Source organism: Triticum dicoccoides, chromosome 6B, assembly GCF_002162155.2.
Source record: "Triticum dicoccoides isolate Atlit2015 ecotype Zavitan chromosome 6B, WEW_v2.0, whole genome shotgun sequence".
Taxonomy (NCBI): Eukaryota; Viridiplantae; Streptophyta; class Magnoliopsida; order Poales; family Poaceae; genus Triticum; species Triticum dicoccoides.
In genome coordinates, this window is record NC_041391.1 from 71889161 (window position 1) to 71903597 (window position 14437).

Below are 14437 nucleotides of genomic sequence, written 5' to 3' on the forward strand. Positions count from 1 at the left end.
CATAGACAAACATATAGTCACTAGTATGCCTCTACTTGACTAGCTCATTAATCAAAGATGGTTTTGTTTCCTAACCATAGACATGTGTTGTCATTTGATTAATGAGGTCACATCATTAGGAGAATGATGTGATTGACATGACCCATTCCGTTAGCCTAGCACTTGATCGTTTAGTATGTTTCTATTGCTTTCTTCATGACTTATACATGTTCCTGTAACTATGAGATTATGCAACTCCCGTTTGCCGGAGGAACACTTTGGGTGCTACCAAACGTCACAACGTAACTGAGTGATTATAAAGGAGTACTACAGGTGTCTCCAAAGGTACATGTTGGGTTGGCATATTTCGAGATTAGGTTTTGTCACTCTGATTGTCGGAGAGGTATCTCTGGGCCCTCTCGGTAATGCACATCACTATAAGCCTTGCAAGCAATGTGACCAATGAGTTGGTTACAGGATGATGCATTACGTAACGAGTAAAGAGACTTGCCGGTAACGAGATTGAACTAGGTATTGGATACCGACGATCAAATCTCGGGCAAGTAACATACCGATGACAAAGGGAACAACGTATGTTGTTATGCGGTTTGACCGATAAAGATCTTTGTAGAATATGTAGGATCCAATATGGGCATCTAGGTTCCGCTATTGGTTATTGACCGAGAATAGTTCTAGGTCATGTCTACATAGTTCTTGAACCCGTAGGGTCCGCACGCTTAAGGTTTCGATGACAGTTTTATTATGAGTTTATGAGTTTTAATGTACCGAAGGAGTTCGGAGTCCCGGATGAGATCGGGGACATGACGAGGAGTCTCGAAATGGTCGAGACATAAAGATCGATATATTGGACGACTATATTCGGACTTCGGAAAGGTTCCGAGTGATTCGGGTATTTTTCGGAGTACCGAAGAGTTACGGGAATTCGCCGGGGAGTATATGGGCCTTATTGGGCCATACGGGAATAGAGGAGAGAGGCCGAAAGGAAGGAGGTGCGCAGCCCCCCTCTGGTCCGAATTGGACAAGGGGTGCAGCCCCTTTTCCTTCCCCCTCTCCCCCTCTTTCCTTCTCTCCTACTCCAACAAGGAAGGGGGGAGTCCTACTCCCGGTGGGAGGAGGACTCCTCCTGGCGCGTCCCTCCTGGCCGGCCGACCCCCTCCCCCTGGCTCCTTTATATACGGGGGCAGGGGGCACCTCTAGGAAGAACAACAATTGATCCCTTGGATCTCTTAGCCGTGTGCGGTGCCCCCCTCCACCATAATCCACCTCGATAATATTGTAGCGGTGCTTAGGCGAAGCCCTGCGTCGGTAGTACATCAAGATCGTCACCACACCGTCGTGCCGACGGAACTCTCCCTCGACACTCGACTGGATCGGAGTTCGAGGGACGTCATCGAGCTGAACGTGTGCTAGAACTCGGAGGTGCCGTAGTTTCGGTGCTTGATCGGTTGGGCCGTGAAGACGTACGACTACATCAACCGCGTTGTTCTAACGCTTCCGCTTACGGTCTACGAGGGTACGTGGACAACACTCTCCCCTCTCGTTGCTATGCCATCACCATGATCTTGCGTGTACGTAGGAAATTTTTGAAATTACTACGTTCCCCAACAGTGGCATCCGAGCCAGGTTTTTATGCGTTGATGTTATATGCACGAGTAGAACACAAGTGAGTTGTGGGCGATAGAAGTCATACTACTTACCCGCATGTCATACTTTGGTTCGGCGGTATTGTGAGATGAAGCGGCCTGGACCGACATTACGCGTACGCTTACGCGAGACTGGTTTCACCGTTACGAGCACTTGTGCTTAAAGGTGGCTGGTGGGTGTCTGTCTCTCTCACTTTAGCTGAATCGAGTGTGGCTACGCCCGGTCCTTGCGAAGGTTAAAACAGCACCAACTTGACGAACTATCGTTGTGGTTTTGATGCGTAGGTAAGAACGGTTCTTGCTCAGCCCATAGCAGCCACGTAAAACTTGCAACAACAAAGTAGAGGACGTCTAACTTGTTTTTGCAGGGCATGTTGTGATGTGATATGGTCAAGACGTGATGAGATATAATTTGTTGTATGAGATGATCATGTTTTGTTGAAGTTATCGGCAACTGGCAGAAGCCCTATGGTTGTCTCTTTGTTGCATAAGATGCAAGTGCCAAATAATTGCTTTACTTTATCGCTATGCGATAGCAATAGTTGCAAGAGCAATAGTTGGCGAGACGACCATGTAACGACACATTGATATAGATCAAGATGATGAAGATCATGGTGTCGTGCCGATAACGATAGAGATCATGATAGTACTTTGGAGATGGAGATCAAAGGCGCAAGATGATCATGGCCATATCATGTCACATATTTTGATTACATATGATGTTTATCTATTATACATCTTATTCTGTTTTGTTTGACGGTAGCATTTTAAGATGATCTCTCACTAATTATCAAGAAGTGTTCTCCCTGAGTATGCACCATTGCGAAAGTTCTTCGTGCTGAGACACCACGTGATGATCGGGTGTGATAGGCTCTACGTTCAAATACAACGGGTGCAAAACAGTTGCACACGCGGAATACTCAGGTTAAACTTGACGAGCCTAGCATATACAGATATGGCCTCGGAACACGGAGACCGAAAGGTCGAGCGTGAATCATATAGTAGATATGATCAACATATTGATGTTCACCGTTGAAACTACTCCATCTCACGTGATGATCGGACATGGTTTAGTTGATATGGATCACGTGATCACTTAGAGGATTAGAGGGATGTCTATCTAAGTGGGAGTTCTTAAGTAATATGATTAATTGAACTTAAATTTATCATGAACTTAGTCCTGGTAGTATTTTGCAAATTATGTTGTAGATCAATAGCTTGCGTTGTTGCTTTCGTATGTTTATTTTGATATGTTCCTAGAGAAAATTGTGTTGAAAAATGTTAGTAGCAATTACACGGACTGGGTCCGTAACCTGAGGATTATCCTCATTGCTGCACAGAAGAATTATGTCCTTGATGCACCGCTAGGTGACAAACCTATTGCAGGAGCAGATGCAGACGTTATGAACGTTTGGCTAGCTCAATAAGATGACTACTTGATAGTTTAGTGCACCATGCTTAACGGCTTAGAATCGGGACTTCAAAGGCGTTTTGAACGTCGTGGACCATATGAGATGTTCCAGGAATTGAAGTTAATATTTCAAGCAAATACCCGAGTTGAGAGATATGAAGTCTCCAACAAGTTCTATTGCTAAAAGATGGAGGACATTCGCTCAGCTAGTGGGCATGTGCTCAGATTGTCTGGGTACTTCAATCGCTTGAATCAAGTGGGAGTTAATCTTCCAGATAAGATAGTGATTGACAGAATTCTCTAGTCACCATCACTAAGTTATTAGAACTTCGTGATGAACTATAGTATGCAAGGGATGACAAAAACAATTCCCAAGCTCTTCGTGATGTTGAAATTGACGAAGGTAGAAATCAAGAGATAGCATCAAGTGTTGATGATTGACAAGACCGCTAGTTTCAAGAGAAGGGCAAAGGGAAAGAAAGGGAACTTCAAGTGGAAAGACAAGCAAGTTGTCACTCCTGCGAAGAAGACCAAAGCTGGACCATAGCCTGAAACTGAGTGCTTACACTGCAAAGGAAATAGTCACTGGAAGCGGAAATTCCCTAAATATTTGGTGGATAAGAAGGATGGCAAAGTGAACAAGGGTATATTTGATATACAGGTTATTGATATGTGCCTTACTAGTGTTTATAGTAACCCCTGAGTATTTGATACTTGTTAGGTTGCTAAGATTAGTAACTCGAAATAGGAGTTACATAATAAACAGAGACTAGTTGAGGGGAAGTGACAATGAGTGTTGGAAATAGTTCCAAGATTGATATGATCATCATCACACACTCCCTATATTTTCGAGATTAGTGTTAAACCTAAATAAATGTTATTTAGAATTTGCGTTGAGCATGAATATGATTTGATCATGTTTATTGGGATACAGTTATTCATTTGAAATTAAAGAATAATTGTTATTCTGTTTACATGAATAAGACCTTCGATGGTTATACACCCAATAAAAATAGTTTGTTGGATCTCGATCGTAGTGATACACATATTCATAATATTGATGCCAAAAGATGCAGAGTTAATAATGATAGTGCAAATTATTTGTGGCACTGCCGTTTGGGTCATATTGGTGTAAAGCGCATGAAGAAACTCCATAAAAGATGGATTTTCGGAATCACTTGGTTATGAATCATTTGATGCTTGCGAACCGTGCCTTTTGGGCAAGATGACTAAAAACTCCGTTCTCCGGAACAATGGAACAAGCTACTGACTTATTGGAAATAATACATACCGATGTATGCGATCCAATGAGTGTTGATGCTCGTGGCAAGTATCGTTATTTTCTGACCTTCACAAAATGATTTGAGCAGATATGGGTATATCTACTTGATGAAACATAAGTCTGAAATAGTTGAAAGGTTCAAAGAATTTCAGAGTGAAGTGGAAAAATCATCGTAACAAGAAAATAAAGTTTCTGCGGTCTGATCGCGGAGACGAATATTTGAGTTACGAGTTTGGTCTTCAACTAAAACAATGTGGAATAGTTTCACAGCTCACGCCACCTGGAACACCACAACGTTATGGTGTGTCCGAACGTCGTAGCCGCACTTTATTGGATATGGTGCGATCTATGATGTCTCTTACTGATTTACCATTATCGTTTTGGGGTTATGCATTAGAGACAGCTGCATTCACGTTAATAGGGCACCATCTAAATCTGTTGAGACGACACCGTATGAACTATGGTTTAGCAGTAAACCTAAGCTGTCGTTTCTTAAAGTTTGGAGTTGCGATGCTTATATGAAAAAGTTTTTCAACCTGATAAGCTCGAACCCAAATCGGAGAAGTGCGTCTTCATAGAATACCCAAAGGAAACTGTTGGGTACTCCTTCTATCACAGATCCAAAGGCAAAAATCTTTGTTGCTAAGAATGGATCCTTTCTAGAGAAGGAGTTTCTCTCGAAAGAAGTGAGTGGGAGGAAAGTAGAACTTGATGAGGTAATTGTACCTTCTTCCTTATTGGAAAGTAGTTCATCACAGAAATCAATTCTAGTGATTCCTACACCAATTAGTGAGGAAGTTAATGATGATGATCATGAAACTTCAGATCAAGTTGCTACCAAACCTCGTAGGTCTTCCAGAGTAAGATCCGCACCAGAGTGGTACGGTAATCATGTTCTGGAAGTCATGTTACTAGACCATGATGAACCTACGAACTATGAGGAAGCGATGATGAGCCCAGATTCCGCGAAATGGCATGAGGCCATAAAATCTGAGATATGATCCATGTATGAGAACAAAGTATGGACTTTGATTGACTTGCTCAATGATCAGCAAGCCATGTTAAATAAATGGATCTTCAAGAGGAAGACGAACACTGATAGTAGTGTTACTATCTACTAAGCTCGACTTGTTGCGAAAGGTTTTCGACAAGTTCAAGGTGTTGAATACGATGAGATTTTCTCACTCGTATCGATGCTTAAGTCTGTCTGAATCATGTTAGCAATTGCCATATTTTATGAAATCTGGCAAATGGATGTCAAAACTGCATTCCTTAATGGTTTTCTTAAAGGAGAGTTGTATATGATACAACCAGAAGTTTTTGACGATCCGAAAGGTGCTAACAAAATGTGCAAGCTCCAGCGATTCATCAATGGACTGGTGCAAGCATCTCAGAGTTGGAATATACGCTTTGATAAGTTGATCAAAGCATATAGTTTTGTACAGATTTACGGTGAAGCCTGTATTTACAAGAAAGTGAGTGGGAGCACTACAACATTTCTGTTAAGTATATGTGAATGATATATTGTTGATCGGAAATAATGTAGAATTATTCTGCAAAGCATAAAGGAGTGTTTGAAAGGATTTCTTTCAAATAAAGACCTCGGTGAAGCTGCTTACACATTGAGCATCAAGATCTATATAGATAGATCAAGACGCTTGATAAGTTTTTCAATGAGTACATACCTTGATAAATTTTTTGAAGTAGTTCAAAATGGAACAGTCAAAGAAAGAGTTCTTGCCTGTGTTGCAAGGTATGAAATTGAGTAAGACTCAAATCCCGACCACAGCAGAAAATAGAAAGAGAATGAAAGTCATTCCCTATGCATCAGTCATAGGTTCTATAAAAGTATGCCATGCTATGGACCAGAACTATTGTATACTCTGCCCTGGTTTGGCAAGGGAGTACAATAGTGATCTAAGAGTAGATCACTGGACATTGGTCAAAATTATCCTTAGTGGAATAAGGAGATGTTTCTCGATTATGGAGGTGATAAAAGAGTTCGTCGTAAAAGTTACATCGATGCAAACTTTTACATTGATCCAGATGACTCTAAGTCTCAATCTGGATACATATTGAAAGTGGAAGCAATTAGCTAGAGTAGCTCCGTGCAAAGCATTGTAGACATAGAATATTTGCAAAATACATACGACTCTGTAATATGACAGACCCGTTGACTAAACCTCTCTCACGAGCAAAACATGATCATACCTTAGTACTCTTTGGGTGTTAATCACATAGCGATGTGAACTAGATTATTGACTCTAGTAAACCTTTTGGGTGTTGATCACATGATGATGTGAACTATGGGTATTAATCACATGCAGATGTGAATATTGGTGTTAAATCACATAGCGATGTGAACTAGATTATTGACTCTAGTGCAAGTGGGAGACTGAAGGAAATATGCCCTAGAGGCAATAATAAAGTTATTATTTATTTCCTTATTTCATGATAAATGTTTATTATTCATGCTAGAATTGTATTAACCGGAAACATGATACATGTGTGAATACATAGACAAACATATAGTCACTAGTATGCCTCTACTTGACTAGCTCATTAATCAAAGATGGTTTTGTTTCCTAACCATAGACATGTGTTGTCATTTGATTAATGAGGTCACATCATTAGGAGAATGATGTGATTGACATGACCCATTCCGTTAGCCTAGCACTTGATCGTTTAGTATGTTGCTATTGCTTTCTTCATGACTTATACATGTTCCTGTAACTATGAGATTATGCAACTCCCGTTTGCCGGAGGAACACTTTGGGTGCTACCAAACGTCACAACATAACTGGGTGATTATAAAGAAGTACTACAGGTGTCTCCAAAGGTACATGTTGGGTTGGCATATTTCGAGATTAGGTTTTGTCACTCCGATTGTCGGAGAGGTATCTCTGGGCCCTCTCGGTAATGCACATCACTATAAGCCTTGCAAGCAATGTGACCAATGAGTTGGTTACGGGATGATGCATTACGTAACGAGTAAAGAGACTTGCCGGTAACGAGATTGAACTAGGTATTGGATACCGACGATCAAATCTCGGGCAAGTAACATACCGATGACAAAGGGAACAACGTATGTTGTTATGCGGTTTGACCGATAAAGATCTTTGTAGAATATGTAGGAGCCAATATGGGCATCTAGGTTCCGCTATTGGTTATTGACCGAGAATAGTTATAGGTCATGTCTACATAGTTCTCGAACCCGTAGGGTTCGCACGCTTAAGGTTTCGATGACAGTTTTATTATGAGTTTATGATTTTTGATGTACCGAAGGAGTTCGGAGTCCCGTATGAGATCGGGGACATGACGAGGAGTCTCGAAATGGTCGAGACATAAAGATCGATATATTGGACGACTATATTCGGACTTCGGAAAGGTTCCGAGTGATTCGGATATTTTTCGGAGTACCGGAGAGTTACGGGAATTCGCCGGGGAGTATATGGGCCTTATTGGGCCATACGGGAATAGAGGAGAGAGGCCGAAAGGAAGGAGGTGTGCAGCCCCCCTCTGGTCCGAATTGGACAAGGGGTGCAGCCCCCTTTTCCTTCCCCCTCTCCCCCTCTTTCCTTCTCTCCTACTCCAACAAGGAAGGGGGGGAGTCCTACTCCCGGTGGGAGGATGACTCCTCCTGGCGCGCCCCTCCTGGCCGGCCGACCCCCTCCCCCTGGCTCCTTTATATACGGGGGCAGGGGGGCACCTCTAGGAAGAACAACAATTGATCCCTTGGATCTCTTAGCCGTGTGCGGTTCCCCCTCCATCATAATCCACCTCGATAATATCGTAGCGGTGCTTAGGCAAAGCCCTGCATCGGTAGTACATCAAGATCGTCACCACACCGTCGTGCTGACGGAACTCTCCCTCGACACTCGGCTGGATCGGAGTTCGAGGGACGTCATCGAGCTGAACGTGTGCTAGAACTCGGAGGTGCCGTAGTTTCGGTGCTTGATCGGTCGGGCCGTGAAGACATACGACTACATCAACCGCGTTGTTCTAACGCTTCCGCTTACGGTCTACGAGGGTACGTGGACAACACTCTCCCCTCTCGTTGCTATGCCATCACCATGATCTTGCGTGTACGTAGGAAATTTTTGAAATTACTACGTTCCGCAACAATCTGCCACTAGGGGCTTCGGCGGTAGGATTGACGACAGAGGCGACAATGCCGTTTACTGGCGCTAACATGGATAAGTGGCCTGCCACCAGGGTCCTCGGTGGTAGGCTATTATACCCTACCGCTAGCGACCCCGGCGGTAGGAAAAGGGGTCAAATCCCGATTTTTTTTGAAACCGGGCTCAAATCCGGCTAAACTTTGCACAAAGGGTCAAAACACTAAATTTGGCCCCAACTGGTGACCGCGAGATGTTCACACCAGCCAACTCTAGGGGTAGCGTGGGACCACATCGCTGCTCATGAAATGATATTTCCAACATAGATACTCTATTCCCACTTTGCACATAAGCCTCATCATTTGCATCTTAGGGCACCGAAATAGAGCATGGTTAATACTCTCACAATCAATAGAGCACAGAGAACATTGACAACTCAAACTGTTATGTCTGTTGGCAAGAACTCCTTCGCACGGGATAGCACCCCTTAGAGCCATGCGAACAAAGGTCTTTACCTCTAATGGTAACATTCAAATTTCAAAACCATAGCAACTTGCAAATTGGGCTCCTGGACAACAAGCCAATGTTACTAGTCCTCTTTAGCTTTCTCTCATGCTGATAGTCCCAAGCACAATGATAAGTACATGTGACCAAAAAGTTGCCATTCTTCTTACGGCCCATATGAAATGAAGTCTTACAACATATATCAATCACATATCTGCCCATGCTGAGGAGAATGTCGGGGGCTCCCTTTTGCGACACACGATCACAAGAATGATGTACACCACCATTGAATTATGTATCAATGTTACAAGGGCATCTGACTAGATTAGACAGGTGAATTCCTCACGAGACACATAGCTTTGGATAAGCTACAACAATGATCATATCCTTTTCTAATTTTTTTCGAGGGAATGATCATATCCGCACCAACCATCTCATAACATCACACGGACGATGAGTTCTTCATCTGCAACGCATTTTTTTTGAACCATTCAATTACAACACATTTAGTAAGGGAATGACACTAAAGTGTGAGTTCTTCCTGCCTGAATAACAAAGTGTGAGTTCTTCCCACTTTGCACATAAGTCTCATCATTTGTGTCTTAGTGCACCGAAATAGAGCATGGTTAATACTCTCACAATCAATAGAGCACAGAGAGCATTGACCACTCAAACTATTATGTCTGTTGGCAAGAATTCCTTCGCATGGGATAGCACCCTTTAGAGCCCTGCAAACAAAGATCTTTACCTCTGATGGTGACAAGCCAATGTTACTGGTCCGCTTTAGCTTTCTCTCATGCTGACAGTCCCAAGCACAATGATAAGCAGATCTGACGAAAAAGTTGTCATTCTTCTTATGGCCCATATGAAATGAAGTCTTACATCATATATCATCACATATCTGCCCATCCCGAGGAGAATATCAGGTGCTCCCTTTTGCGGCACGCAAGTGCAGGGGCACTCAGGTCCATGGTGCCGCCCTTTTATTTTGGCTTTCGATTTTCAAAGTTCTATATCTTATAAACAAAAATTCCAAATTAAGTTTTGTTTTCATATTCGTGTTTCTTGTGACCAACGCTTTAAAATAAGATCCATTTTGAATATATTTTTGACAACTTTTAAAAAATATGTTAAGTTTCAATGTTAAAACTTGGTACGAGCTATCGATAAAAATCAATTATTTTTTGTCTACGACCAACAGAAAAAATTGCTTAAAATTATCTAAAACTCGTTGAAACCGGGCATTTTTAGATGCAAAAACCGTAAGTTTTGCGATGTAGTTTTGACATGTTCTCCACAAGTCATATAGCTTCGATTTATTTTGCACCATGACCACAAGAATGATGTATACTACCATTGAATTCTGTATCATTGTTACAAGGGCCTCTGACTAGATTAGAAAAGGTGAATTCCTCACGAGACACATAGCTTTGGATAAGCTACAACAATGATCATATCCTTTTTTTGCGAGGAGATGATCATGTCCGCACCAACCATCTCATAACATTGCACGGACGATGGGTTCTTCAACTACAACACATTTAATAAGGGAATGGTGCTAAAGCGCGAGTTCTTCCCTCCTGAATAAAAAAGAAAAATACCGAGCTAAAACGTCTTATATTTCTTTAGAGGGAAAATACTGCACTGTAACTTAGAAAAAAAAGAGACAAATACTCCCATGATTTGACTAAAACCCAACGAATTTTCCGATCAAATTCATGGAAGAGTAACCCGGACGCCCGGACGTAACTCGTGACCGCATCCATTCCGTCCCGTTCCGCCTACTCGCACGCGTCGTATATACGCTACGCATTGGCCGGTGCGAAAGCCGCCACTCCCCACACCAACGCAGCACGAGCCACGAGCCAGCCAGCCAGGCCGAGAAGGCGACCCAAACAGGCAAGCACGCAGAGCCAGCTAGGCAGAGCCCGACCCGTCAATCCTTTCCCTTCCAGAACCCTCCTGCCCCCTCCCCTCTCCTCCCCCGCCACCAGCCGCCGCCGCCGCCTCGCCGCGGAAACCCTAGACCCCTCCCCCGTCCACCCCGTCCGTTCGCCGTTCCGTCACCGCCGCCACCCGCTTCAGATCTCGAGGACTTCCGCCCACGATGGAGGACTGGGGTGAGCGCCTCCCTCTCCCCCTATCTCTCTCTCTCCCGCGCCTCCCGATCTGCGTGGGAGCTGATGCTCGATTCGTTCCCGACGCGGGCAGTTCGATTTTGCGACCGACAAACCTCCCTTGAGCCGCCGAATCTTAGGCGCCGGTTGTTGAGCCGGCGCGACCAGTCCGTCTGGCGATTGGCGGACCTAGTGGGCTGCCTGCGCGCGATGATAATCGCGAATTTTCGGCGCTGCGATTGTGCGTGAGATAGGGCCACGTTGCTGCTGAGATCCCACTGCGTTTAAGATTCTGGGCGCAATCGTTAGTAATTTGGGTTTTTGGTACTTGTACGGAATACTTGTTTGTGTACTCTGCGGAGTACATCGACCAGTTCCAGGCGCAGGCTGTGTGTTGTTTTCTGAGCCCTGGCACCGCCCGTAATCAGTTAGCCCTATGCATGTTTCTGTTTCAGTACTACTCCCTCCGTAAACAAATATAAGAGAGCGTTTAGATTACTATTTTAGTGATTTAAACACTCTTATATTAGTTTACAGAGGGAGTACAATGTAATGATTTCGTGATTTCCTGAAGTATTTTGCGCTGCTTTTGTTTGTCTAGCAATTTAGGAGACATGTAGAGCATTTAGGGCGGGTTCTTACTTTCGTTGTACAGACTAGACAGTGAATTTGCATGGGCAACTATGCTAGCTTAGAGCAGCCCTTGACAGGTTACATTATTGCGATGGCCTGTGCTGTTCTTAGGTGTGCTACAAAATGTGTTACTTGTAGTTTGGACTTGTTAGCGAGATCATTGCACACACAGTATTTTGATGGTTAATGCGATGTTGCGAGTTTGTGACCTAGGAATTCGGCTGAATTCCTGTTTGTACAATTTATTTATTTTGGGAGGTTGAGTGATATCTGATGGTGCTTGCCACATTTTATTAAAGACAAACTTTAGTGCATTATCGGAAACAGGTTGTAGGAAGCCTTGAAATCGTCACTTTTATTTATTGAATCTATGGTGCTTGTTGGCTCTGACACTTCATATTTATTTATTTTTGGTATTAACAGAGAATGATGATTTTCAACCAATCGCACCTGTTGTGAAAGCCCAACCTCTTAAAAGTAACTGGGAAGATGAAGATGTGGATGAAGATGATGTCAAAGAATCATGGGAAGAGGAGGAAGAGGTACTGGAAAGATTTGCACACTTTTTAGTGCACATAGCCCCTCTTCCCTCCTGGTCCACATTTTTGTAGCTCTTCATTTATAGAAAGTTTAAAAAGGAAATCACCTGGTTATTTTCAGATTTTTTTCATTTATTTCTGGGCATTATTAGCACTGCAAATATGTGAAACTAGAAAGTAACATCCAATTTGAGGGTTATCAGGGACATGTGGCATGTGCCAACTTACCAAATATTAATTCCACCCCCAATGATTTTGTACTGTTGCTGGAAATCCGCCAAGTAATCCTTGGTGTTCATTGTCGCCATGAATTTCAAAATCGAACTGCTGTGTCCTTGCACTATGTTCTGTCTGTTCGCGTGGTTTATTCATTTTGCCTCAACAAGTATATGCTTGGTGAATTGTTTAACAGTGACCATATATGCTCTTTTGTGTATGACTGGTTCTGATGTGCAAATTCATTACCAGAAACTTCATGTTTATGCTATGCTGTCAGTAGTAAGCTTTTATTTGGATATGTGCTACTAATATTGAATTGTCATTGATTCAACACTGGTTCTGTAATACATACAATGCAGAAACCTAAACCTGTAGAAAAGCCTGCTCCAAAACCTAGTGCTAAAGCTGCTGTGAAAAAAGGCAAACAGCCCTCAACGAGTACTGAAGTAGTGGAAGATGATGTTCTTGATGATCCTATTTCAGAGAAGCTTCGCCAACAAAGGTATTGCTATTTCTTTTTACTGTCACCTTCTGGTACGATGTGCCTACCATTCAGTTTGTTCACTCTGATGCTTTACTTATTACAGGCTAGTGGAAGAAGCTGACTTCAAGGCAACAGCAGAGCTTTTTGCAAAGAAGGACGGCAGTGAAAAGTCACTAGAGACTTTCATCCCGAAGTCTGAGAGCGACTTTGCGGAATATGCTGAGCTTATCGCAAACAAAATTCGCCCCTATGAGGTCTGTTCAACGTTTTGCAGAGCTCTCTGTTTGGTTTGCATTGGGACTCCCTTTCCTTCAGGAACTGACATCCTTGGCTCATGTATACAGAAAAGCTTTCACTACATGGGTCTACTTAAGAATGTCATGAGACTTTCCATGACACCGTTAAAAGGTGCGGATGCGAAAGAAATATCCTCCTCCGTCACGGCAATTGCCAATGAAAAGATCAAGGCTGAGAAAGAAGCTGCAGCAGGCAAAAAGAAAGGAGGTGAGATTCTTGGACCTAATCTAGGCACTTTCTGTTTCTGGCCAAGCATAATATGTAGGCTAGGAGGGGTATGCTGCACTTTATATTTCTAGCCAAACATATGTAGGCTAGGATGGGAATGCTGTTACTATCAATATGCCATCTATGCTGATGTTTGCCATAAATCTCCAGGAGCAAAAAAGAAGCAGCTCCATATAGAGAAAGGAGAGGAGGACTTTGTTGCCGGACCGGGTGCATCTTTTGATGACCCCGACGAGTTCGACTTCATGTGATTGGCTGGGAGGGGAATAGCCTCTTCCGTGTAATACCTTTGAGGCAAAGCAGAGATTAGGGTTTGCGGCGGTCTGTATTCCCTTCAGAGGCACCTGAACACTTGGAACTGCAGTGGGAACATGTCTTATCTATTTGAGGTTGATTTTGACACTCGGAGAATAAGAAGAACGCTTGCGGCTCCCTGAGGCGTTTTTCTTGTTCAAGACCTGTTTGTGCTTTTTTACTCTTGTTCTGTGGGTCGGGATCTGTTCCTTTTTGGCCAACTGTACTATAACGTGTTTCTGGTTATATTGGAGTCATGCAAGTAAATTTTGGTGGTTGCCTCGTTTAAATTCTCGAGTTCTTGTGAGTGCTTTGAAAGAGAGTATCTGGTTATTCCAGCATTTTTATTTGGCATGGCTCTGAATCTGCGAGCATCATCTCAAGTCGTATGCTGCATAGTGCTCAGAACAAGTCACACGTAGGCATGCTTCTTTTGTAGACAAATGTCATTGTTTTCTGTCACGTCGGGCCTGCGGCCAGCAGTTCTAGGACGTTGGCCGCCAATCATAGCTGCCATTTTCGGTCCGGGCGCAGTGTTCGTGACGAAAATTCAAAAGAGTGCGACCAGTGAATTGTCTCGAGAAAAAGGTGACCAGCGTGAAGCACGGGTGAAGTCCCGCTTGATGCATGAGATTGGAACTGGATTGCAATTATCATTATTATTTTTT

At 43.2% G+C, this 14437-nt stretch overlaps 1 protein-coding gene across 1 annotated transcript; it reads left to right on the forward strand.

Annotated features, from left to right (window-relative positions):
- Window positions 1-10878: 10878 nt before the first annotated feature.
- LOC119322883 (eukaryotic translation initiation factor 3 subunit J-A-like) lies at window positions 10879-14059 on the forward strand. Its single transcript, XM_037596421.1, has 6 exons — window positions 10879-11078; window positions 12132-12250; window positions 12826-12968; window positions 13054-13204; window positions 13295-13454; window positions 13626-14059. The coding sequence occupies exons 1-6, from the start codon at window positions 11066-11068 to the stop codon at window positions 13724-13726; spliced, it is 687 nt and encodes a 228-aa protein (XP_037452318.1). The 5' UTR covers window positions 10879-11065; the 3' UTR covers window positions 13727-14059.
- Window positions 14060-14437: the final 378 nt, after the last annotated feature.

What these genes read in the sequence shown, in the direction of transcription:
- LOC119322883 (XM_037596421.1), top strand. An exon ending in GAGAAGCTTCGCCAACAAAG is followed by an intron (nt 12,969 to 13,053) that starts GTATTGCTATTT and finishes TACTTATTACAG; the next exon opens with GCTAGTGGAAGAAGCTGACT. An exon ending in AGCAGGCAAAAAGAAAGGAG is followed by an intron (nt 13,455 to 13,625) that starts GTGAGATTCTTG and finishes ATAAATCTCCAG; the next exon opens with GAGCAAAAAAGAAGCAGCTC.